Source organism: Hirundo rustica, chromosome 2 (assembly GCF_015227805.2).
Source record: "Hirundo rustica isolate bHirRus1 chromosome 2, bHirRus1.pri.v3, whole genome shotgun sequence".
NCBI classification, from domain to species: Eukaryota; Metazoa; Chordata; class Aves; order Passeriformes; family Hirundinidae; genus Hirundo; species Hirundo rustica.
Window position 1 is genome coordinate 90506939 of NC_053451.1, and position 27997 is coordinate 90534935.

Genomic DNA, 27997 nt, shown 5'->3' on the forward strand with positions numbered 1-27997 from the left:
GAAACTGTTGGCAAACTAACCAGAGATTGCATCATCATAAACAAGATAGCTTCAGATTTAGAGAGTACCTCAGATGAAGTGATCTAATAGAAGTTATTAATTGCAGAATACAGTAAGCACATCCAGGTACTATGAAACAAGTCTATATGAACACAAACTTATTTTAAAATTTATTTTCTGCAACTATATTACCTTAGAGGACCAAATATTGCCTATTTGCCATAGCTTATGAAAGATTACCAGGTGGGCACCAGATAGACAGCTTGTCAGCAGCAAATGCTGCATGGTTCAAAACACATCTTGATTTTTCAGAGTTTGGGGACAGGATGAGAGGTTGTTCAGCCTTCAAATCTTAGAGAAAACCCTGGTACGTCATTAGTTAGCTTTCCATTCTTGCCATTTAATTAACTAAATATCATATAGTAATTGTATTTTACTTAATATTGTGTAGCAATTAGGTGGTTTATGTACATCAGTGTTACGTAAAAGCCTCTGTATCAATTCTGTCCCTTTCTTTCAGTGTGTCTTAGGAAGACATCTAATTCCAGAACAGTCTATTATATCAATTGGCACTGCCTATTATTAGAATTTTTGCTTGTTCCCTTGGTGAGGGATTAAATTTCAAGCATTACTGTCAGTCATTTTTTAGTCATGTTCCTTTTTGCGAAACAAATTGTGAACAAGGAGAGCAACTGCTTCCTTTCTCACTGCATCTTTACCTTCTGTTTGGACTGTCCTAACTAACTCTGTGATGTTACTGTGAGCCTTCCTCTTGAGGGCAAGAAAAGATGCTGCTTTTCTACCCAGTAGACATGGGCATTAAACTAGTCATGGTGTTAACTTGTGTCACTCTATAGGAGAAGATTCCAGTTCAGGTGGCATGCTGATAAGAGTCCTTTCCTATTTGTTGTTGTGGGAGAAATATATTAGTCCTATATGGGGAGGGGGAGAGAGTGAGGATTGAAATCCCATCCTGGTAAAAATAGAATGGAATCTGCTTAACAATTGTTTGTATTTTGGTATTTAAAATGACACCAACTGAATAAATCTTTCACATGAAGAATCACTGGTAGATTTACAAGCTTGTTGGAGCAACTTCTCTTAGGTTCCTCTAAGTTTCCATCATCTCAAATATTACTTGCATGGTTCAGTTTTAACTGAAATGGCATAAGTGTTTCTTTGTTTAGATTTTTTCTTTTTTCCCTGTCGTTGCTAAGTTGTTGGATTGTTGATAGTTTATTGAATATAACCTTTTCCTTTTTGTACTTTCTTCTCATAGAGTCATACAGAAATTACAGTACTAGATATTCCACCATTATCTGCATTTATTCTGCCATATGGTTGGCTAATGTTTATCACCTGTCTGAGCAGACTTTCAGTACAGCCATATCTGTCTTGACTTTGGCTGAGTTTTTGCTCATTGCTTTCTTGGCTGGGCAATTTTTCAGTTTTTGCCCTCTCTCTCAATGACAATTTTGTGTAGAAAAATTTCCGTGTGTACTTCTGCAGTAGGGCAGCTTCCCTTGAAGACAGGACTTCCTTTCCTAACAAAACCTAATCTGAAGGGAAGTAACAAAGTGGCTGAAAATATATGAGCTCAATCTAAACTATATTAGTTTTAATATTTCATTAAAAAATCAATGTTGGTAATATAAATTAGTCTTCTGAGACTGATAGCAGTGAAGTAATTGCTGGATTAAAAGGAGTTGGAGTTGTGTATTGGTATTATAAGAATTACCTTTAGAAGGTCTGGGTTATGGAGTTTTGTTTGCTCTCCTTTAATGTGGTATCTTCATATTGGGTTGGCTTTGGTTTTTAAGGTTGGAAGTTGGATTGCCATAGAAGTAAAGCAAATAACCCTTGATATGGTAAGGTAAAAACCAGGATCATGTGAAACAATATTGTATGGAGAAAAGACTGTTACATTTCATGGGTTGTATGGAGGAAAGACTATTACAGTTCCCTGCAGAAGCATTTAAAAGCTTTTCACTGGTGCTTTTTAATGTGTGGAATGTTGTTCTGTCAGGGAGGAGAAGAAAACTCAGTATTTCAGCACGAGGACTTCTGACCTTTTTGAGAAGAAACTTTCCAGAAAGTTGTACACTTTTAGCAGTAATGGATTTTCATTTTCTTGATGTGAAGGAATCTTACGTTGCCATTAAGATCTTTGGGAACTGTGGTATCTTTTATTTTGCAGTATGTAAGCAGTATACTAAAGAAATTTCTTTATTTCAGTCCATGTCAAGTTTTTACAGTACTCTCAGATGCTTTGGGAGGCTATGTTATTTTGTTTTCTTTTTGTTTTCACCCAAATCTTGTTACGGTGTCTGCTTATAATCTTTTATTTGGCATATGGCTGTGTTGCAGAAGCATTTCAAAACTATTTCTTCTACAGCCCCCCTTCTGGGAAACAAATATGGCCTTATTTACATACTAGGAAATCTTAGCTTTGCAGATGTCACAGGAACAGCCATACTGCCCTTCAATGGAGATAGTCTAATGATATAATCATAAGAAAATAATTTTAAGACCTTTACTGTATTTCCCCACATTAAAAACAAACAAAATAAAATAAAACAAACAACCCCCAAACACAAAACAAAGTTCACTCGCCCAAAAAGAACAAACCTAAAACTAAAAAGGTAACCCAACACAACTAAATTGTACACGTATGTATACAGCTTTAAATGGATAACTATTTAGCTACAATTACATTCTGCATTTTGACTCTAAATCCTGTCTCCACTTGGGAAGGAAAGCTTGTGCCACTAAATATTTAGTAAAACCTGGACTACTTTACTGAAAGGGGTTATGTGTGAGCATGGTGCTCAGAAAACTTGGCTTTTCTATACCTGAATACTTCTGCCAAAACTGAATCATGCAAGGGGTCTGCTTGTAAAATGACATCATTATTCAGACCTGTCTACACTAATGGGAATTTTAAAAAATCAAGTAGGTTTGAGCACCCTGGTGAGTCCTGGTGAGTTTCAGAGGACTACAGGTGAGGTTGTCAGCCCTGCTGAATAGTTTCTTCTTGTGCTTCTGTCCTTGTCCAGCACTGTGGGGAAAGACTTGATGACTCTTACAATAAGGGTAAATTCAAATTCTTTTTTTCTTCAGAGATATAAGAAGAGTTTAATAATTTTCCACTAGTCACTATTCAAATGTTATTCCTAATGTGGGGGGTTTTATTATTAATATGCTGTAATACTGATCATTTTAACTTGCCTGTATTGTGAAAATAATATTTGTTAGAAGGGGAGTCTTTATAGTGGCAACATCAACCAACTGCATTGATGATGTCCTATTTCTTAACATTCCCCATGTCCCCAGGAATAGTAAGAATTGACCATTTTACAATTGCTGAGATAAAATAAACTAACTTAAATTGGAGAGATAGATTATATTGACAACACCAGCCTCCAGAACTTGCTTGATTGCAGTCCCCTGTGGCTACATCAGCTTATCGACCTGTAGGCTCTCTGTCCATTTTATGTCAGTCAGAAAACAGGGCAGTTTATTGGTGACTGAGGTCCAAAGTTCAGGCTCTTCTCTGTCATTGTCAGATGGGATTAATATTTTAGGGGGAAGAAATGGTTGAATGGTTACTGACTTATTTCTTTTAAAACTATCGGTTCCATTGCATAAGTCACAACCTGTTTGAGCTATAAGGATTGTTCTCAGTTATTCAAAGCATCATAGCTCCTTTTAAAATCCTTCTTGGGGACCTCAGCCATGCAAATACATATTTGAATAATCTTTTAATTGTTGTATGTTCTTTCTGATTTTTGATTGGAAATTGAGAACTTTTAAACCTATTCAATTCAGCTTCAGATTTTTAAAAATTATGTCCTGCCTTGGCCATGAAGGTTGATTTTGCTGGTGCTTGCTGGAGTTTTGCTGTCAAATGTTTTAGCAACCATAGCTCAGGCCTATATGGTGTTCTCCTGGAAACAAAATGCATGATAAGAGGAGGCTATTAAATTATAATAGGGTCCACTATTCTGTTTTATGATTATAGATTAAATAAGGAAAGCACTTATTTTTCCTAGAGTAGATAAGCTGGGTTGTCTGGCATGCAGTTTTCACAGTTTGTACTGTAGCTAAAGGGGGAAGTGTGTGTATGTGTTTGTGTGTATTTACAGACTGCAGAAGGAACCCTTTTGGAATATAGGTGATAAAACTTGCATGCCGAACAGAATTTCTGAATGAAAATTGGTTTTTAATTACCTTTCTGTCACATAAACTACTAGATATCAGAGAAGATAGAGTTGTGGACTTCCAAGACCTAGGCCACAAAGCCAAATATTACAGAAATCTTTGGACATTAATAGTTCGAAGTACTTTTGCACCTTTTTCTACTAGTCTGTAGTTTAAATGAAATCTGCCTTTTTTCTTAAAAAAAAAAAACAAAAAACAAAACCAAAATCTGCTACATTGATTTTCAAATATGTTCTCACCTCCTACTCTCTCTGTCCTCCTCCACTTCCCTCTCCCCCAACCCCCATGGCAGCAATTAGAACATTTTAGGTGTCTGCTCCGAATTTTGAAGGTAAAATGAACATGTCTCAGTTGGCATTATAACATACTTGAATGTCATTGGTACTAGCATTGGACTTTTCCTTACACCACTATTGTGCTGTCTCACATTGTTCCTGGTAATTGCTGGGATGCGTAGGAAAGCGTGGAGGCATGCAGCTGTCTTTGTGCAGCTGATAAATAGATTTGAAAAAGATTGTTCTTACAGGTAAGCGAGAGAAAGACAACTCAGATTCAGTCTTAATGGAACTCTGGATATGTTTCAGATAGGGAAGAAATGAATCCAGTGGGTGCTCTTTTCTACCCTGCTAACTAATGCCTGGTGCTGGACTGTGCTGAGCTGAGATCTTCCTGGGAACAAAGTGGGAGGGAAGACTTAAAGGCGGTTTCGTGCTGCTTGCACAAAATGGTGAACAAAGGCTTGCTAAGGACAGTGCCCTCTTATTGATGGCAGATTTCCCTGGCAGGTTGTATTACTTACTGAGTTATTTCTTAACTTTCTGCTAAATAGAGGTGGACAATTTTGTTTAAATGCAGAAAACTTGTATATGTGATATTAGTATGAGGTTGTGGAACTACTGCAGAAGGAAAATATGGTTTTGGAATGCTGCTATTTTATTTTTTTTCTCAGATCAGAACTTGGAATGTCATATGTGGGATACTTTTATAATGCTATATGCAAAAATTAAACAGATTTTATAAATAAGCTTCTGTTAATATATATCCATATAAGATTTGGTATACATTCTGAAGAAGTGAATGTAATACATTATGACTAGAATTTACTATCAAGATGTTGCCATATTTTAGTGGCTGAAAAACCAATAAAAGTCATTATGACTTTCTTCATTTTTAAAAGAGACAAAATGCATATAGGCATTTTCCCTATATGGCATTCTCATTTTGCCCTACCCTTTTTCTTGTTTATTTTACAAGAATTCAAAGGAAAAAATGACTAACAATTATATGACATAGTTTACTGAGGATAATGTTTTAATATTTTGTTGCAGAAGGACTCCATGAAAGATGACAGAAGAAGTTATTGTTATTGCAAAGTGGGATTACACTGCACAGCAGGACCAAGAACTTGACATCAAGAAAAATGAGCGTCTTTGGCTATTAGATGATTCTAAGACATGGTGGAGGGTAAGAAATGCGGCCAACAAAACGGGATATGTGCCATCAAATTATGTGGAGCGAAAAAACAGCTTGAAGAAAGGTTCTCTGGTTAAAAATCTAAAAGACACATTGGGTAAGTCCTTTTGTATTTTGGAATAAATTTAGTACACTTGATGAGTTTCAGGTTGGGAATGTAATGTGGATATAAATATTTTTTTAACATGCGTGTTTGGATTGTTTTTATGCTTAGTTTGAAGTGACATGATGGGTAGATGATTGAGGGAGGGAGAGACAGAGAGAGTGGGTGTGGGTGGAGAATAATGTGTAAAAATCTGTAGTGTGTTTTCTTGCATCACGTCTAGAAAAACAGATACTACTTTTGTTCCAGTTTGGCAAAGTTTGTCTGTTTTCAGTGGCTGAAGAACTGTGAGTTTCATACTGCTCAGTCTTCTCCCTTCATGCCAAGTCCTCTCACTTGAAAGATGAAGGATGTAAACTGGATTGTTCAGCATAGGTATCATAGCCAAAGCTAAATCACTTTGTGAATGGGATTTTACAGTGTGGCTATGTACAGAGCCAGGGGTTAAGTTTCTGTGGTGTGAGATGTTCTCTTGACTTTCAAGTCCTGAAATATGTATTCTATTTTATACTTGCACCGAAAGTCTTCACAACAGTACCTCATACATATAAAATAATCTAACTTTGAAAAATTTTGTGTGCATTTTAAAGAAAACTATTTTAAAGTTAAGTGATTTTTTTTTTCTCTTTGATTTTTAAAGACTGATTAAAAAGGGCTTTGCATATGGCTAGAAAAGGTTATACCCATAGTGATAAGTTGTTGTTTTATGCCAGGAAAACCTACTAGTGGTATTTTAGGATGTTATGAATAAAAAAGAAATAGGCATATTAAAAGTCTTTCGAGGGGTTTTCTTTTGTTTCTGCTTTGGTTTTTTGCCTGTGTTTTATGAAGTCTAACATAGGGAAAATTTGTTCTGTTGCAGACTGCTGTACAAAATGAGTCTTCAGTAGAAAAATTAGGATTTGGGATTGGATTTAGTAGGAAGTTAAAAGGTTCACTTAAAAATAATATGGCAATAGCTTATGTGGGATTATCCTGTGCCAAATTTGTTTCTAACAGGTTTTGTTTCTTAGTCACTACTTCATTACCATGTCTTCCACTGCTGAGTTTCCACGAAGTACATGGAAACTGGGCACTAGAGGATGGGTGACAGACAAACAAGGCTATCATAAAATTTACCATGGTAATATTTAGTACCACGGTCCTTTCTACAGATACTCTTGGAATATACTGATTGCAGTGCCAGGAAATGTGATTATCCCTTTTCAAAGATTTGTGTGGTTAAAATCAAAGTCTCAGTTGTAACATTAAGCTCCTTTTATATAGATATATGTTGTTTAAAACATAAATTTAATGTATATGTTTTGTCTGAAACCTACCTTAGAAAAAGGATTGCAGTCCTGTTGTAATAATATTTCAAGTGTTCATGTAAAAGGTGGGCAATTATTTGCATGATGTAAACACATTTTTATTTATGTCCAACAGAAATCTATTTAAGTGAAGGGCATAGAGGTGTGTTCTAGCCTATGTATGTGTTTATTTTCAGTTTTAATACAGCTGCATGGTGCAGGGTGCTTCCCTTCACTCTGATGGTGAATGATGAAAAGGTGTGAGAAAAAAGCTTGGTGGTTTCATGGCTGAGCCATCCCTAGGTGTTACATCTTCCAAGCCTCAGCCCTTTGCACGCACCTGCATGGGTTTTTAAGTTCTGAAGCACTGTTACGACAAGTTACGTGCTCCCTGTTCCCTTTATGATGATTTTCTCTGTGTGTTTGTTCAGTTGAGGTGGAAAGTGCCTTATGAGTCTGGCTTTTTGTGTGCTGTGACCACACTTACCTGGTGAGCATCCAGAGTTTAAAGCACCTCTCAAGCTCTTTTAAGCTCATACTGGTGAGAAACTGCCTAAGGCATACCTAACTCACAAATGGATTCAGAATATTCTTAACATCCACTCAAAAGAGCTGGTGCTTAGGAGTATTCATTTTTAATAGTTTAGGTGCTGTGAACTCTTTACCATAATGAAGCATGGTATGTGCTGTGCACCATGTGTCTGTACAACTTTTTTACCTTTCCTGAATCAGAGTTCTCAACTAAACCATAGTCTTTAAGCCTTTCCTGTCTTGCTGTACAGTAATTTGCCATTCAGAACAAGCAGAGCATGTGTCCTTCCTTAGAGGATCCATTGTTTTGAGAGGCCATCAAAAGTGCACTCCTTCTTTTTAAACAAAAGCTTGCAAATTGCAAGACTGATGCTTCATCTAGTGAAACAGCTTTTGTAAGTTTTGCTTTGCCCAGTGAAGCAAGTTCTTAAGCTCTCTTTATACAAATATGTCTAATGTATCACTATGCCTGCCTCTCCAAGGATCACAAGAAAATTCTTATTAAATCACCTCCTAACCCAGCACAGCTGGGAATGGTGGTCATGAGTATTAGTCCTTAAACCAAAACTGTTTCCAACTTCGATCTTGAAACCACTACCAAAATACCAGGTACTGAACTTAAAAAAAAACCAACAAAGTGTCTCTTAATAGTCTGTCAATAATTAATCATGAATCTTGTGAAATCTCAGGAGAGAAACAGCAGACTCATATCTGCTTCTGGTGATATACCTGCAGCTCCCTTTCATATTTGTGTCACTCAAGCAAATGGTTGTTCCCATGGAGATGCACTTTTCCCTGCCTCTTTTTTAATAGGTTACACTTCCTTGTGTTAAAAGACAATTCATCTGAAAGCCTCATTATCATGCAAATGATGTCGTGTGTTGTCTGTTTGATTACCTGTAGCTATCTGCCACTCTTGTGCTTATCCACGGTAATTACCAGTACTTGATTTATATTTTTATATTCAATAAATATGAAAAGTGCCAGCCATAGTTCAAATTGTGGCAGACCCCGTAGGAGCTATAACTATTTAATTAATAGTTCCCCTCGTTTGCTGTTGAAGATGCATCATCTGAATAGTTGTTCATCTTTGGCAGTCTGTGTTCTAATGGAACTTAATGCCACCAGTTATGTTGGTATCTTGTACACAAAAACCAAAGTACATCATGAAAGTTTACTCTCTTTTTGAAGTTGATTTTATTGGGAAAATTTATAGTCTCATCAGAGAATTAAGTCATGCCTGTTTGATGCTAAAAACCAATTTTCCCAGAACTGTTGACTGTCATTAATTATATCTCAGTCCTTGAATATTTTATTAATAGAATCCTATCAGCTTTACCATTTTTTTGGCCCAGGGTTGGTGGAAGGTTAATGGACTTATTGGGCATCTAGAATAGGCAGCTTGATGTTTTAAAATATCAGCCCGTTTTCAGCAATGTCTTAAGGCTTCTTGAATTTCCATTTTATTTTGGCATTTTTTGAGAAAAAAAAAACCAAATAACACGTATTCAGAGACATCTCTCCTAAATGTGTTGGATGCTTATTAAAATGTTGATTAATGCTTGTTTAGCATAGGTTCATTAAATCAGTTCCTTGTGAACTGAAAAACAGCTCACCCAAAATCTCAAATGACCACCAGTAATTTCTGAAGAGTTACTTTAGAATCATCCTGTGCTGTTTTACAAAGCAATAGCCTTTTCTACGATGTTCACTTTGTCTTGGCCTTTTTAAGGGCTTGCTTTATTCTGTTGTATCGTCTTTTAGTCCTGATATCAGGGAATTTTCCGTAACTTTTAACTTGCCTTAAGTTATTTGGAGAAACTGAGTCTTGTAATTCTTCAATTGATGGGTGTCTGGTTTTGTCATTTTTCTGTTTGATAAGTGCTGCTTGTGTCTTCTTAAATCTCTGTTTTGAGTGAGGTCTAGTGAATACTCAGCTACAATAGCTTAGTTTTAATTATGGAAATACAGTGTATAGGCCACCTATTGAGTATTTTAAGTGATTCATCTTCTCATTCCTTTTTTGTCTTAACTGAGTGATACTGCAAGTAAAAAGTTAATGGTAATTTGGCCATTTCAAATTGCTGTCTTCTGTTTGCTCATATTGAATAAAATCTGGTAATTACTACTATTCTTAAGGCAAAAGCCAACTTCCATGCCTGTGATTAAAATTTAATCTTCATTCATTATAATGAAGTTTAAAATAGTTTCCTTTCTTTTGCAGGGAGGGTATTTTCTATACATTTTGAATAAGTCTTACTAAGCAAGAGACCTCCTGCATGCATCTTTTAAACTGTAATTTTCTGTAATATAATTCTTCCCATGTGCTGGGGGGGTGGAAAGGAATTCCCATATCCATTTGGTTAGAGTGGGTGTTTGCCAGCACCACCCCCAGAGCTGCCTCTGAGTACAACTCCACGGGTTTCCCCTTCTGCAGCAAAGATGATCTGTGCCTGCTGGCTCATCTCTGTCATGCCAAACAGAAACCTTATCTGAAGGAAGCCGGAATAATTGAGAAGTCAGTTGTATGTGTACTCAAAATAAAACTTCTACATTTTTTCCATCCCTTTGCAAGTCATTTTCCTGGCAGCAGCACAGCTCCCCAGGCAGCAGTGTGCCATGAGTGACTGAAGCGTGTGATCCAGCAGCAGGGTGCCATTTTCATGGGAATCCATGATTTCCTGAAAGTTACTGCTTTTGCTTCACAACCAGCACTGCATATAGGCTTTTCTTAGAGGTTTCTGGTCTTGTTCCCTTTAGTGGACAGCTACATAAGAAACCTTGAGGATGTACCTACTCTACTCTTGGCGTGGGTTTTTGAACAGATGCCCTGCAAAAGAAAAAAGATTTAACAAAATGTGTATTGAAAAAGAGATTGGACGCCAAGAATACAGGAGTGGAGTTTGCAAATCTGTAGGAACAATACAAACAGATGAGTTTTGGTGGTGATGGCAAGTAAGAGTAACCTTGATAACATTTCAAAGACATAAGTTTGAGATGCATGAGAAACTTTTAAAATGACTCCTTTATTAAGCTTCTGGAAGTCTGCAAAACTTTTCAGTAACTTTTTCGTTTTAATTCACTCAGTATGACAGATTCAAAAAGTAAGAATTGCCAAGCAAGATGCAATGTGGAGAAGCCAGTTGTTGCTTGCATCAGCATTCCTAGCAGGTTATTTCGCAAGTGTTATGAGCATCCAGGAGTATTTCCTGTCTTTGTCAGCCTCTGTGTTGAGTGTCTACCTGGGTCAGTCTGTAGATCTGCAGCAGTCCCTGAATGCCATATATATTGATGCTTTCAGGAATCAACTGATTTATATCTCTCTCTTCTCCCCAGTTACTTTTTATGAAAATGCTGGGTTTTTTTCAAATTAATGGCTTCATATATTCCCATTTGAGAGCTACTTAGTATCACTTTCTCGGTGCTCATTCGGAAATTGACAGAGAAGTAAGTTAGCCCTTTTTTCTTTGCAGAGTCACTGCCTAGTAAGAAGCAGAAATGAGGAATTGGTTATTCTTTAATGCAGTGGTTTTTTAGCAATGGAAAACTGTTCCTCTTTACTGTTGGTTAAGAGGCTTGATGTTCTTACTTTTTGCGTGGAAATATTTCAACTCAGATTTAAACTATTACCATCATAGTTCTTTATAACATGGTTATGAAATCTCATTCTCCAGTTAAGTTATCAGCCTTTAAGTTCTGGTGTGTGTTATTTGCCCCTTTTTTTTTTTTTTTTTTTCCTTTCTTCTTTGTTTTGGTTTTGAGGACTTTTTCTTTTTAAAGCTATCTTAGTGATCTGATTTTGGTAGTTCTCATCTGATATATGTGGCAGATTTAATTGTATAATTCTCATCTGATATATGTGGCAGATTTAATTGTATAAAGTGGTATTTTGACATTCATCAGATTGCTTCTAAATCTTAAGTATTGAATTTTGATTACTAAAGTCTTTTACTGGTGAAATTTACTTATGCCTCTAACGTTGTGGGTTTTAGCTGAATATTTTCCAGTTCTTCCACTCTAATTTTTAATAGTGTGGTCATAACAAGTATTTATGGCACACTCAGAACAGTAAATTGAGTTTTCAGTACTCTTTGCTTGATGAATTTGTTTGTTTATCAGTGACCTGTCTGAGCCTCATTTGCAAGATCACACAAAACACATTAAATTAATAATAGAAGCAAGTACCAGTTTGAAAATATTGCTGTTAGTTCTTAATTAATTATTTCAAATTCTAGCCTTCTCTGGACACCATAAGGGTGTAAAATTTGCTGCAGAATGAAAGAGTAGTGGAATTAAAAATAAATATGGTATCACTGTATAATAAGCATGTTGTTGTATAGCCTTATAACTTATGTTAATAAAAACAGGTCTACCTTAAAAGACAAACGGAAGTTCTTTTCATAGTTTTAGAACTTCAACTTCCTGATATTTTTGGCCTTGCTTGTCACAGACCTGTAAGAAATGCTAGTCTTTCCATTCAAAACCCAGCACTCAATAAAGTTGATTTTAAAAAATAAATAACTTCTTAAAGTATATAGCTACTTGTCAAATATTTATATATAATTGTGCCTCTTGGAGGATTGGCTGAGGGAATTTAAGTTCAAATTTAGAAGAGGAATTAGTGGAAGTGTTTATATACAGCACAAATTCTTGCTCAGTTTCCTGGAATCCTAGAATAGCTCATTTAATGGTTGAATTTGGTCAACAGAAGCACTTTCTTTGCTCTGCTTCATCCTGCTTTGTAGTTGCATTGCTCAAAGTAAGCATGTTTGTGAAACAGTGTGACAATGGTGGTAATTCTTCACCGGTGATGCAATTGAGGAGAATATGGTTTTGTGGTAGTGAGAGAAGTGATTGGAACTCCTCTTAGGTGTGGTGTCTTTAGTTTCAGGGAAAAAATAAGCTGGAACAATTGCACTTCTTCCATGTTCACAGTACTAACAGATGATTGTGGTTGCATAGATTGCTGAGAAAGAAGAACTGGGAGATGTCCACAATGATTTCAAACACAGGGAAGAGATTTCTTCTATTCCCATTCAGAGCATGTGGAGTTAGGTCCTGGCAGTGCTGATGCCACTGGAGTGGAGCAGATGATTAGTATAATATGTAATTGAAATACTTTGCTACTTTCTGGAATTATATCTATCTCACAATCATCATTAAAACCTAGACTTAGTTAAAGTAGCCATTTTTACTTTATTGATGATCTTTGAAGATGAGGAGATATACTCAATAGCAGTAGTTTTGCATATGGAAAATTACTGATGACGGGGTAGGGTCTGACTTCTCACAATCAGTTAGATACGTAATTGCAAAAATGTATTAATTTTTTAGTGTTACTATAAAATGTTAAAATATTTATCTAATATGCAAAACAAACTCGGGAATTTGTGGTTTTGAACCCGTTATACACCTGCAAATGTTTAAATAATTTTAATATGCATATTAACTGTGTCCACTGAAAGTAACATTAAAGGAATCTGCTTGGTGGAACTAAAATCAGACTTTCTAAAAAATACTGTTGTAATTTCTAAAGAAAATCTGCTTGAGAAGGAAAAAAGAATCTGAAGTTGCAGAGCAGACTAATGTAAACAAACAAACAAAACCACAGCAAAAATCCCAAATGAAACACAAACTTTATGCCTTTTAATGAGCTGAAAGCAAAGAATTTCAGTGAATATTCTGGAAAACTCATGGAACAGAATAATGCTTCCTTTATCGCTTGATAGGAGTTTCTCTGCTGGATGTATGTACCAGGCCCTTTATCTGCTCCAAAGTGAAAAGCCAAAAGCAGCAGTGAATGCAGAACCTGAAGCTTGTTGCCATGCTAGCTAGTAATGGTTCAGAAGTTTGCTTTTTTCAGTTCACAATTGGATATATTGTATTCTGTTGTGGTTTTAGCTTTATTGAGGTAGATTATTTATTGGGGTAGATCATTTAAAAAATGTGCTGCTTCAAGAATTTAAATATATAATGGGAACCATGATGTGTGCTATCTTTCAGCAGGTTTTTCTACTGTGATGGTTGCAGTAAAATGTTGCAAGGATGAAGGAATAAAGAAATCCTCTTATTTTTAATTCTATATTGAGTAAAAAAAAAAATTGTTCATTGTATTAGAAGTTTTATCTAATAGGTATACTTTTTCCCCCTTTCCCATGCAGAATGTCTGTGTGTGCTTGGAGGTACCTTGACATTTACAGATCAAAGAATGAGCCTTTATTTTATTCATAATTATGTGTGAAAAGATAAAAGGATCACCTTAACTCAGCGTGGCTGTGTGTATTGATGTCTTTGGTATTATTTCCCTCAGTTGCCACCTTGGAGTACCCTTCATTTTGCCCCTCTCTGAGCCAGTTATATTTTAACCAGTAATGTGTGGCCTTAGAGCAAGCCCAAAAATTAGCTCCCAAGGTGGTTTCACAGCTCACCTTTCAAGAGAGTTACTCCATTGCCGGTAGCTCTTCCTACATCCCGTTCCAGCTGTGGAGGCAGTCTTTCACTTTCTTAGCATTAGAAGTTTGTGTCTGAGCCCTCAACTCTTTTGATGTTTCATTTTTTTACATAGAATAAAATACTTTAATCGTTCTGCTAATTATGTCTCTTCTTCTGAACCAGTGAAAATAGAGTCCTTTTTTTTTCCAGATACTGTCTTGTACTAGACTCATTGCACAGTGTTCCCTTCTTTCTTCCTTTCCCTCAGGTTCCTGGGAGAACTGAAGTTGGCTGAGGCAGCAGAACTGGGGCCACTGCCCCAGTGCGGGTCACTGCATTGAACCTATCTGCCTCGGTTGGGCTTTTTCCATAAGTACATGTTTATAGGGATACATGTATTTGAGTGCTCTGCATGCTGTCACCCCTTTGGCTTCGCATCCTAGCACGTGAAGGTGGTAGCCAAGAGAAGAAACATGACAGTAGCTGAGGTGTTAGAGGTACAATAGAGGTATTGTGTGCCTTGTTCGGTGTGTGGAGCTGGGTCACTGTTCTAAAGACCAGGCTAGGATGGTAACTGGCAAAAATCAATAGCCTCTGTATGTACTCTTGGGGATACCATTTTCCAAGGAATTACAGTGACTCAAAGGACAAGAGATTTTTCATAACATGTAGGTGGCAGTGGCTGTTCTTTCTCCTACCTTAGAATCATTGGGGAATTCTTTTCCTTCAGATCTGGCTATTTCCTTCAATATGCAACCTAAAGTAATTATTTTGGTATTACTGGATGGATCTCTTTTTTTTTTTTTTTTTCCCTGTTTTTTGTGGCCTTGGGCTGTCTTGAGGTTTAATATTCCAGGGTATTTTAAGTATTAATTTGTTTCTTTTTCTCTACTTGTTTCCACTTGGGTTCCATTACTTTCTGTTTCTCAGGTTTTTTGAAGACCTGAAAAAATGGCTATTCCGTGACATGTTCTCATACTATGCAAACAGAATTTGTAAATTAGCATTCACGCCAAAAGAAACTGGGCTTTGTCTTAGAATATGTAAAGGAATTTTCTGAGTCTCAAAAGTGTTCTGTTCTGTGGAGTCTTTCCGTAAGACAGGAACTGACATGCGTAAAGTGTTTGTAGACATAAAGCACGAAGCTGCAATGCTGGAGAGAATGCCCACCTCTCTTTTCAGGGGAAAGGTTCTAGCACAGATGGCTTTTTTTTTGAGAGTTGCTTCAGTGGTGAATGTGATTGTTTACTGACAAGTTATTTTTGTGGTTTCAGCAAATTGTTTTGGATGGACACCTCTCTTAATGGCTGATCAGCTTGAAGAGATGGACTTTTGAGGGTGCTCTTTCTAATAGATGACTATTTGTAGCTGTATTTTGCACTAGAAGTTGATTTAGGACTTAGGCTCTAGACTGTCTAAATTGTATGCAATCGTTGCCATCACTCCTGTTTGCAGTCTTTGGGATTTTGTAAATTAAAGGAAATGGAAAGCAATAGAAAAAAGAAAGGAAAAATGTATTTTGATGTGGTAGAAAATGTCATTCTTCTTGTATATGGGCTCTACCAATATACTAACCAACCTGTATGATATTTTTAAAATTGTTCATTCAGGAAAGGACTCCAGGACATGAAGTAAATGTATTACTTTACTATTACTCTATAGTTATTGAGTTTAAAACTACAGAAGAAATTGTTCTGGTTTGTGTGTGAGTCCTGGGGTTTTGTGTTTTGACTGTGAGGACTAAATCTCAGAGGAGATGGGCTGTTTTGTTAGGTGAGCCATTTCATCCTGTTACTTCCCCTTCAGAGACAGAGAGGCCTGGTTTTGCGTATGTAATTGCAAATAACCTGAGAGCCCTTGATTAATGAAGCTATGTGCATTGAAATTCAGAGAGGAAGTTAGTACAGGAAAGATGTTATTTAGTTTGCTTTCCCATTCCTAAAAGGAGATTGCAAACTGCAAGAAAAACTGCAGTATCAATGACAGGCTTCTAAGGATTTTTGAGATTTCTAAAGAGAAAATGTAATAAACATTTTGTATTTTCTTGTAACACTTATTTAATATTGGAGAACATTAGTATAGTATAACATGGGCATTCTGGCCATATGGTAGAATTACTGAGGCTTTACATTGTGCTTGGTTGTTGGTATGGGTCAACTGGAGTAAAACACAGTGAGCTCGAAGGACTGTTGTGTTTTCAGGCGGGACTGTCTTGAGCTTTTTGGTGCTGAGATCCTGTGCTTGAGTCAGTGTTTGGATCATTGCCTTCTAAAGCATTTCTTTGAGTTAAGGGGCTGTATAATTGGTGCTTTGTAGTTTCTCTCTTCAGGTTTGGGCTTGGTGATCCAAACTTCAGTCCCCTTCTGTAACATCTATTACATCTTTGCTTCTCAAATACAGAATTGAGAGTAAATTTGAGCATACAAGAAGTAAAAGTTAGAACAATAGTTACATGTCTTTAAAATAGAATAATTCCATCTCGGTTATTTGGAAGGGCCTTTAAATTGGAGGGTTATCATCTTGCGTTCAGGATAGTCTACTTTGTACTTCCTGTATTTTTTTCCCCAATTTCTTTTTAATTGAGTGGGTTAGTGTTGGGAAGTCAAATTTGTATCCTGAGCTGTCATGTGCACCTCTTTTTCTTCATATAAATGTGAGATAGCTAAATATAAATCATCTTTCCACCAAGTGCTGGAAGGGGAGAGAGAACATAAGCTATGATATACTTCCTGAGTGACAGGAATGTGCATTGAGGGAACAGAAAGCAGTGGGAAGTCCTACATGGCTACTGCACCTTCTTCCCACACTTTATAAATATGCTCTTAGAATTATAGGGTGGCCTTGGATTTAAGGTATTTCTGGATAAATTCTCTTATTAGTGCATCTTTAAAAATCAAGATAGCGTAATTTGTAAGATTACAAATTAGGTGTATCTTTTTGTGTGTGTGTGTGTGTGTTTGAAAGCAGAGACTGCATATTGAAAGCAAGCAAGTTTCAATTTAAATATGTAGGGAGAAATTGGAATGGTAGGTCTTGAGAAACCCCGTTTATTTTATATGCCTTCTATTTGAGACCAAGACAGCTGTTTTCCTGTTATATAGAGGATTTAAATTCCCAAGACCATTTAAATTTGCCTAGCGAGGCTTCTACTTCATTTTGCCACTGGGGTAAAAACATACATGAGGCAGTTTATGGAAGCCTCCAGATCGTGTGTTTGTCTCTGTCCACGTATGTCCCTATATTAGATCTTTATAATTTTAACCTTTTGCTCTAAAATGCTCTGGGTTTTAATTACCCAGAATTAATGCAATAGTTGTTTTTAATATAGTTGTTGAGTTGATTTCTTTACAGAAGCCTCCAGACTGAATAGTGTTTGATGCATGGAAAACTTTGACACTGCTTTTTCCTGTATTTGAAAAGCAGTGATAAAGCAGCTTGGTTGTCGAAATGTCAGAGTTTCACTTTGACATTTAGAGAAGAGTTTCCATTTTCTGATTTTTTTCTAGTGTGGCTATTTTTTTATATTGAGCTTCTTAGAGAAGATACAAAAAGTCATTAATTGAGCTGTAAAGCTTCATTTCTGTATCACAAGTGCAGTTGAAGATTTCTGGAATTTATAGCAGTGTCCTTTAAAGAGTGCTGTTGATGGATATGTTGCTTCTAAACACTGACTATCCCATATGGATCTTAGCCTTTGAACATTTTCTTGGAAACTATATGTGTGAGTGGAGGGGGAGAAGAAGCTGTGGGAGGTTGCAGTCTGAAAATGTGCAGAAATGTTTGGTTTTTCTTTCTGTGTAACAGAAGAAACTTTGGTCTGCTGCATTCCTTAGTAATAAAGAAGCAAAGACAAGTTAATTTGAAATTATAAAAGTAATAATAGATAACAAAATTACATGAATGTCTGATTTGAATATTCCAGGTGACAAGAAGTTGTGTTTAGCTCTGTACTGAGTGGATGAATTACTTAATTACTTAATTACTTAAACCCCATTGTGGTGGGTTTTTTTTCTGAAGAATTTTCCTGAAAAGTTAATTGCTTCTTTCTTAATACAATTTTTAGTTTATTTAAAAACAGACACTGTACACTTTGCACTCTTATTAACTGTATGCATTAATATGCAATATAATTCATTGTCATAATATTCGGAGATTAATAACTTACTTGTTAAATAAGAAAACATCATTTTTTTAACTGCATTGTATGAAGTCAGATGGAATTACAATTTTGTTGGATATTCAAGAAAAATAATTTTAGGTATCCTAAAAATTGGCTAAAATATTGAAGAAATGTTAATTCTTAAAAAAAAGTAATTTTGAGAGATTTGCTTGATTATGTTGCATCTAACAGAAAATACTACATTAGTAAATTGAATGAAAATTTCTTGTTGCCTTGTCCTTGAAGATTTTCACTACAGGGAGAGCTGTTATGTAAAATTTGATTGAATGTTTATGGAAACTAAAACATATCTCAATTTCAGCTGAAATTTATTTCTTAACTTTTTATATAACTCTGAAATGAGCAGCAATTGTTTTAAATTTTTTTTCCCCTCTGAGTATTCTCTGAATATTGAGAATTCTCCTAGTTCATTTGTTTGACTTCCTCAAATTTATCAACCTCAGACTTGTTTATCTTGAATCTTTCAGCTCTTAAATGGAAGTAGTTGTTTTAAAATATAATAAGGTTAAAATTTTATAATATAATAAGGTTTAAAAAATTGGTTAAAATAAAAATACTTCCATTAAAATTGTACTGTGCTCATGTTCTTTGTGTGGCTTCTATGATTTTATGGGATTCTTTATGACCATAAAGCAAGTGGCACTGTTAAAAGCATTTTACTCTTGAGTGAGGGTGCCTAAATTAAAGCACATTAAAATTAGTATGAAAAATTGTACAAGTAATTGCTTTGTTGTTTGGGAGTTTTTTGTTGTGGTTTGTTGTTTTTTTTGTTTGGTTTTTTTTTTTTTTTTCATTTTGTTTTGGGGGTTTTTGTCTGTTTTGTTTGGTTTTGGTTTTTCTTTTTTTCTAATTTAGAGAGTAATGGTCAGTAATATTTAAAAAAAAAATAGTTACTGGGTAATTCACATTTCCCATGAAAGATTTTTTTAAAATAATTTTTCCCATAAATAAATTTTCAAATATTCCTGTTAAGTTTAAAACACATGCTTTGACAGTGAGAGTTATGGGTGTACATGTGTCCTTTTCAGCTCTAGTGTCATTTTCTGTGTTTTGATTAGTTAATACACCATATTTTAGATTTTTAATTGAGAAAAAATTCTGTTATATTTGTAAATATACTATGAAAGAGAGTACCTGTTGGTATTTGATTCAAGATATCTTTTTGATGACTCTTATCTTGCTCAAGTTACTTTTTTGCCAATTTACAGCTTTGTAGTAATATATAATAACTGATCAAAAACTGATTTCATACATAAAGGTTTGAATACATTATAGAAAAATTAGTTCCGCCTTGTTATGATAAAAAACATCTATTAAGATATGTAAATATGGCAGTAGATGAAAATGTACAAATAGTTGGCTTTCTAATTGCCGTGGGGAGAACTAACAGCTTTACTCAGCAGCATCCATTTTTATATTTCCAGCTTCATATTTAGACTTAAAACTGGCTTCTCCAACAGTGATACAGGATATTTGAAGAACAGTATTATAATGGAGCTCTAATCCCTTAAAAGAGGAAGTAGTTTTCAAAACTCAGTTGTATTGAGACACTTTTCATTGGTTTTGCAGTGTATTCTATAGTTTAAAGGTCACTTTTGGAAGAGAGTATCCTTCCTTAATTGTTCTTGATATTTGAATAAGAAGCTCTTGGGGGATACTTAAGGAGTTGTATCTGTTGTATTTAGTAGTATCTGGTCTTTTTCACTGAGTTCTAAACTGAGGAATTCTGTTGAATTTGTTGTTGAGGAGATTTCAGTTTGAGGAATTGAATTTGGTATTGAATTGAGAAATTCTGAGGAATTTGGTATTGCTCTTAAGATTTCTCAAAGCAATACTTTTCTGGTATTGCGATGTTTTTCTGAAAGGGTTTTTGGGGTTTTTTGTCCTGTGATTTTGATTTGATGTGTAGGTAAGCTGCGAAAAATACCTTTGATCATCATTTATATATTAAAATTATGTATTAAAATCAGAGAATGTTTTAGAAAAGGTAGCCTTGGAGAATTCAGACGACGCTGATGACTTGCCATCAATTTCTCAGAAATTGTCATTTGGTCTGAATAATGTTTTTTGTATATGGAAGAGGGAAAAATAGAAAAGACAGTAATATTAAATCAAAAGACAGTAATAGCAAATCAACTTTAAAAAAAAGTCAGGTATCAAATCAACTTAAAATTTCTTCAGAAAAGAAATGCAAATATATTTAGTCTAAAGTTGAGCTACGTACAAGATTTTAACAATTTTGGGAGCAGTCTTGGGAAGGAGATGCTAGAGAATTAGACTGCAAATACCTTTAATGCTTGGTTCATGTTATTCTTAAGCAGAACTTAATAACCATGAGTATGGATAAGCCTGCGGAGATGTTTTTTCATCTCTGGGGATGATCAAATGCAGTCAAAATACAAAATCTGGTCACTCATCAGTTTCAGACAAGGATACCAGCTTGCAGGAACATGGAATGACTTGTCAAATAGAACTTTGGAAAATTAGGATGTTGTCTTTTCTAGTTGTCTAGGATTTTTCTACTAGAGGTATTGTGGAATATTAAATCATAATTAGTAAATGGAATGCAAACTTATACTAGTGGCAAAAAATCCCTTTCTGTGCAAGTGTTATGTATGTGTTTGATGAGGTGTGTTTTAAGGTCATGTTTTAAGAATAGTTAAACTTATCTTATGAACCAGTTTTCATAGATGTTGTAGCTCTGAAGCCTTGTTTCAGTGCCATCACTGAGAGCAGAAGAGAGAGAGGAATCCTTTTGTTTTTATCGGGAGAAAGCTGAGCAGTTGGGGCATCTCTGCTGACAGGCAGCCAAGCTTCGGCCCAGGAACGTGGCCAGCAGTGCAAGAGACGCACGTAGGGGTAGGGGAACTGGCACTGTCCCAGCATTGGGCCAGAGGAGATCGATCAGAGGGAAATTCCACTGCTTTGAGCTTTGGGGCTTGGGGGAGCTCAAGACGTTTCCTAGGGCTGTCTAAGAAGGATGAAGTGGGAAGGCTGGAAATGCTTTGGGGAGAGGAAATTGGAGGTGCAAGCTCGAGGACCTTATAGGTACAATGGAAAGGCTGTCTCAGGGACAAGCTGGTAATGAAGGGGTGCTTGCATAATGGAAACTTAAGTGACAGGAAGCAAACTCATAGGAAACTGGTCTTCAGCCTGCTGCTCAAAAAAACAAGCTATTCTTTAGAGCGGCAGCTGAGCTAGGAAAGGAAGAAGGCATGTAGTGATGCAACAGGCTCATTTCTGAGTTTCCCTAGGACTAACTGTGAGGCCAGAGGATTTCTTTTGCTACAGAGAAGAGGACTTGCAGTAGGTCCCTTCTCTGGAAATGTTGCTCAACAGGTGCAACTTTTTTGTCTCAGTAATATAGCCTAAGAATTATACCAGCTCACATCACTAAGCAATGTATTTTTATGAGTGAAAATAAAGTAACTGTGGGTTACTTGGAGATTGTGAATAGTGTTATTTCCTATGAATAGCAGTAACAAATCAGTCTCTCTGCTGCTTTGCAATGCTTCTTTTCCGTCCACATTTTTCTTCTCACTTGAAAGCTAATCTCTTGCTTTAGATTTCTCCTTACAACAACTATTTGTGTTACGAAGGATTATGGCTTCCACAGGTTACAGAAGAACTGTAACCAGTGAGTTGGAATAATAAAAGTACAATTGCAGTAGAGAGGCAGATAGATTAATAAGAGAAAAGTTTTCATTAGAACAAAGACAATAAAATATGCTAAAACTACGACTGCAATTGGAAGTATATTCAGCTTTTGTATACATGACTCCCAAAGTGCTTGAATGTTTTGTTTTCCATGAAGTCTTTTATATGGGTTTCATTCCATTCCAACATAGTAAGGATCCCCTTATGAATAGTAGTAAGTGAACATTTCTGATAGTACAGTGATGGTGTTTACTCTTCTAGAGATGACTCATGTAGGTTTTACTTTTCTTTTTTTAATGGAGTAATGTTTTTTGTTATAGATGCATATACAAAGTTTGTAATTGTCCTAACTTTATTCTTGCTTAGCTGTGATGAGCCATCCCAGTAAACTGTATTTTTAGACTTTCCTAAGGAAATGAAGCTTACACTAGTCATGCTGTCACAGTCAGCTGTCATAGTCCGTCCATCTGTCCATCCTTGATAACTCAGCCAATTTTAGGCAAACTTGACAGACTGGCAGAGATAAACGAACTAGTTTTTTTCCAATTCTGTGCCTGGGAGAGTCATTGCTAGTGTCCCTCACTGGAGAAGAAGGCAGAGCAACCCCAGCTCTTTGCTCAGTCCAGGTGGGGCTGAAAGCCAGTGGAGTACCAGGCACTGTATTTGGCTGGCCAGCCCAACAAAGGTAGGAAGGAGGGCAGCACCAATGGGAGATGGAGTATGCTTTGAAGGCATTTTGGAGATGGCAGTGGGGAACGAGGGATACGAGAAGGACCTGGGGATGTGAAAGCAGTCATACAATAGGGGCACTTACTGTGAATCTTGCAGGAGATACGGGAGGAAGAGGAGAAATAGCTCAGCAGGAGGTATAAAGAGAAAAACAAGAACAGATTTCCTTCATTCTGCTCATGGAACAACTTGTTTCCTCTTCAGTCATGGACACAGTTATGAATGTTGCAGCCTCACATAAAAAATTACTCATAGATAATGTGCATGCCCTTTGCTGTGCCTGACTGCAGATGGGTCTCTGCATAGTTTGTTCCTTTGGTCAAACCAACTGAAAAGTCTTTGGTGCACACTGCTGCTATTGCGAAAGGTTAAGCATTACCATGCTGTCAGCTTTAAAAAGTTTTTTCACATGAAATGTTAAGCTTAAACAGAAGAACTCCAGTAGTCTTTATTGGTAGAAATTAGAAACTACTATTTTTTTCCTCAAATTTGTAATGATTTATGTTTAATGAGTGTGATAGGAAGCAACATTTCAAAAGTCAGACCATTAGGAGGTCTGTGAAAAAAGAGGGAATTTACGAAACTCCAAATGAAAGAAAGTGTTTGAATGATAACTTTTTCCTAAATATGTAGGTAGCTTTATCAGATTTCAGAAAGGTTATTTTGAGTATTTTGGGGGTTTTACCTGTTTGTCAACAGTTTTTTCTCTAGATACTTAAGTTTATGGCATTTTCTTTTTTGCACTATGTCCCCGTTTCTCACAGTTATCTCTGTGCTCTGAGTTTCAACTAGTTAGGCCAGCTGCTTCACCATCTACTGCTTTTTTCATTAGCTCTTTTGCTGTAATTCCAAGAAGTGAGCTATGTATCTTCATTAGTGAGCTGATAAAAGCCTAAGTTTTTAATCTGGAAGGTTCAGTCTCAGTGGAGGGCTTTATGTAGAGTGAATCTATTGAAATACAGTTGCTTGTTTCCCATGAATTTATAACAAGTAATTTCCCCCTTTTCTTAACAGAACTACCCTTAGGTTCTGTTTGTTTATATCACTGTAATTTAATGCTCATTAGTTCTGAAACATCCTTGTCTTTTTGGTTAAAAATGATGTCTAAACTGATGAAAATTTCCAGTCTTGGCAGAGATCAGAACCTGACCAGCTTCTGATTAGTACTCCCTTGTACACTCTTTTCCTGTGATTGTCTCCCCTAGTACAATAAGCTGCCTCCCTCATTTTGCCTGAAAGTGCAGCCACTGGCTCTTGGCTGAAGTGATGTACTTATAACAACATTAGGATGTAGCAGGCTCCAGCAGGAAACAAGGCCCTGCTGGGGAAGGTCAGGAAACACTTTAGGATCATCAGAATTTTCTGCTGTCTTCTGAGACCGTAAGACGATATATTAATTAATGTATTTAACCCTTCTAGACAGCAATCCCTGCATGGTTATGTGTACACTGTTAGTCTGTGCTGTACAGATAATTGTGAAATAAGCACAAAGTTTTGTGGTGAACAAACAGCTTTGCTGAAGATGCCCATTGTATATGCAAGTACATATATATATATAAATATATTAAAACATACTTTTTAGCAGTGGAGTGGCTGGATTGAATAAGCCTGAATTGTTAAAAACTAAATAGCATGCATCTCCTTATTTCAGATTATTTGAAGAAACAAAACCAAAGTACCTTTATTTATATTCCTACCATTTAGTATTCCATAATATGGTGCTCTTGTGTCTCAACTAAATCTCTCACCTGCTACCTAGGCTCTAGGGGTATGGAGAAAAGTACAAATGCTCCTATTTCTGTCATGGTTTTGCTTTCTGTCCCTTTCATGACATTTTGGGTGTTCCTTGGTTGTGCTATACTGAGACGTAATCTTTTGTTTTTCAGAAATTTTATAAGTGAATTTCACAAGAGAGGGCTACTTGTTCGCCTTATTTATTATTTTGTTTATATATGAGCTTAAGCAGGGGTTACTGCAAAAGTTTGAAAAGTACACCAAGTGTGTTGTGCAGTTTTTTAATATTTAAACAGACATTAGTATGGTTTCTCTAGTTAAAAAAAAAAAAAAAAGTGGTGTTCAATGTTGTTGTTTCTTCTGTACGTTGTATTTAGCACTGTAATTAAAGCCATGACAGGATATCAGAATTTACAGATTATAGGGAAACATATGCAAATGGCCTTCCTCATCATCAGGTTTCTGCTGTAACAGTACGTGATGAAATGTAGGTGAAAGAGTTGTGGGTTTCAGAAGGGGGGTTACAGTTGGAAGGAATTGCAGCTGTGCCTGCCTGGGTACTACCAAAGCAAAGAGAGCTATACAATCTGCAGAGAAACTTCAGGTTTTATTTCTGTGCTTGATAATTTTTGTAGATTTTCTTTGACTTTTTGTTTGAGCCATATTGAAGTATTCTCTAAAATTAAAAGACATGGTCATTTGGCTGGAATTTAAAAATACATAACAACAAGCTCAGAAATGTTTCAGTGATTAGCTGTTCTCCTAGTGAAGAAATCACTGTGTTTAAGTGTGTTTAAACTCTGCTGCTTCTGAGAAGTCATTATAACACTAATTGCTCTTTACCTAATGGTGCATCAGCTGGATGTTAACGAGAATCTCTTAAAGGTGTTGCTATTTCCTGACTATGTAGTGTTACAGAAGAGATCTCCATTTAGCAGTGTTGTTGAAGCGAGGGTACAGCATGTCACCAAATCCAGCTGTTGCAGTCTGGGGACAAGCATTCCAAGTGACCACTTTCCATTTCTATCTTTAACAGGCTTGGGAAAAACCAAGAGAAAGACGAGCGCGAGAGACGCCTCCCCCACTCCCAGCACAGACGCAGAATACCCTTCCAACGGCAGCAGCGCCGACCGGATTTACGATCTTAACATTCCTGCCTACGTGAAATTTGCCTATGTTGCCGAGAGGGAGGATGAGCTGTCCCTCGTTAAAGGGTCCCGAGTGATTGTCATGGAGAAGTGCAGCGATGGCTGGTGGAGAGGTAGCTACAATGGACAGATCGGCTGGTTCCCTTCAAACTATGTGGTAGAGGAGGTTGAGGAGGCAACTGCAGATTCACCCAGCTTTCTCAGCCTAAGGAAAGGCGCTTCCATGAGTAACGGCCAGGGCACCAAAGTACTCCACATCGTTCAGACACTGTACCCGTTCAGCTCAGTCACAGAAGAAGAGCTCAATTTTGAAAAAGGGGAAACGATGGAAGTCATTGAAAAGCCAGAAAATGACCCAGAATGGTGGAAATGTAAAAATTCCAGAGGTCAAATCGGTCTTGTTCCTAAAAACTATGTAGTAATCATTAGCGATGGTCCTTCCATGAACACTTCCCATCCACCTCAGATAAGCTACACGGGACCATCTTCTACCGGACGATTTGCTGGAAGAGAGTGGTATTACGGGAACGTTACCCGGCACCAAGCAGAATGTGCCCTGAACGAAAGGGGAGTGGAAGGAGATTTCCTTGTTAGAGATAGTGAATCTTCGGTAAGTGGGGCTCGGCCCTCAGGTTTGTAACCCCCCGTGCATGGGTTAGCAAGCACGGCACTTAACAGATTCCCTGTCTTTTCACCCTTAAAGAAGCAAGCAAGGCTTCAGCATTACCAGCCAATACCCACCCTGCTTGTGAGAAGTGGTCTTTCAGTGAAATGCAGTGACATTTACACTGAAATTTAACAGCTGTGGTCTGTATTATCCAGGGGTTTTTTTAAGTTAATGGACAATCAAGTAAATATTTCAGGTTTCCATTCGGCTTTTCATGTGTTTCTCATGCAATCCTGAAATTTAAAGCACTGCAAAGTAATATAATTCTAGTTGATTGAAAATTTGGTCATTAATTTGATCTTAAATCTATTTTCAAATAGAATCTTTGCATTGGTCGGTTCTGTTCTGCTTTTAATTGAATAATTACATAGTTTCTTTATTAATTAAAATCCCATTTTAATCTATTTTTATCTACTTAGATCATTTAGATTGTAATAAGGTAAAGTACAGTCTAAATGTGCTTCACATTTAGGTACAACTTAACAATTGTATCTAGTTGTTGAGATTGTTGTATACAATAGAGAGGGTCAAGTCAGAAGCTCATATGCCTTGTAAATTGAGCCTTGATGACATCAGAGGGATCTGAATAATTCTCATTATGGTTCTGATTATGTAATTCCAAAAGTTCAGATTTAAAATTCACCTGAAAGGACTTTCGTGTATGCTGAGGCCAGAAAATTTCTAGTTAAAAGCACTAAAATTATCCTTTGACTGTGATTTTGAAAAGGTGACAGATTTTAATCTTACATCATATATAACATTGACAAAATTGACAAAGTGCGATTTTATAACAGTCCAGATATTTTTATCTGAAGACAGTATTGTCTGATTAAATTTCAGGTACCTCTCCTTGATGAATTTGCTCTGGAAAAAACATGATAGCTCTCAAACACCCCTTTCTTTGAAACTGTGTGTCATCAAATTCCTATTTCTGCTTAATTATAATCACTAAACAAAGGCAAATGCAAATAAACCACAGGAGAACTGGAAAAAAAAAAAAAAAAAAAGGATTAAATAAAAGTAAACTAGAGAAAGATAGGAATAAAAATAGAAATTTAGAAATCGTGACTGATTTACAGAGGCTGAGAGGAATCAGGTTTGTTTTGTCAACAGAAGAAAAGACTGATGTGGGACAGTCTTCTAAAATGTAGAAAGCCACTGTAATTATTAAATTACAGTAGGGTTTTTTTTCCCAACATTCCTTTTCTGTCAACATCCTGTCTGTTAGGGGCATTCTGAATGTGGTGGATTCTTGGCACGTCTGTCCAGCCAGGTAGAAGCTCACTTTCAGATCTAGAGGCTGCATTGTGATTCATCTTGAGACTGTAGCTATCAATTTCCTTTCATCTCTGGGGAAAGTGCCAGAAGGAGAGTTTGAAAACTAATACAGTACTTAAAATACAAAGATTCTTGCTAATTTCTCATTGCATGATGTGTCACAGTGACCACTATGCTATGGCTTGGTTTTTTTGCTCTTAAGTGTCTGCCTCTATCTTTGGAGTAAATGAACTACCGTGGAAGAACACAGTAACCTTTTAATTTAATGTGACATCATAACACTAAATCCTTTTATTCAGGGCAGTTTCAAACTTTTTGCCTGCATTGTTGCTGGAGAAATCTCTGCTTTGGAGTACAAAAAGATTCATTCAGAATGTGGTCTTCAAACTATTTCTAGCATCTAACACTTAGTGGGATAACAGAAAATTTATTCAGTTCATATCACAGCGAGTTTTTTGCACACCTGCAGGAAAAAGAAAAGCACTGAATTGAGGAACTTACCTTTTTTCCTTTTTTGTACTCTTTGTCTGGTTTTGCAAACCCTGTATTTGAGAT

The 27997-nt window shown here is 36.4% G+C and overlaps 1 protein-coding gene across 3 annotated transcripts in view; it reads left to right on the forward strand.

Moving 5' to 3' along the window:
• The window catches only part of NCK2 (NCK adaptor protein 2), an 85558-nt gene that overhangs the window by 48649 nt on the left and 8912 nt on the right, over positions 1-27997 (forward strand). For all 3 annotated transcript variants that reach the window (XM_058419453.1, XM_040056518.2, XM_040056517.2), the window contains 2 exons: positions 5550-5791; positions 25386-26107. In XM_058419453.1, the coding sequence (XP_058275436.1) occupies positions 5566-5791; positions 25386-26107 (948 nt within the window). In that variant the 5' untranslated portion in view covers positions 5550-5565. The remainder of the gene's footprint in view (positions 1-5549; positions 5792-25385; positions 26108-27997) is intronic.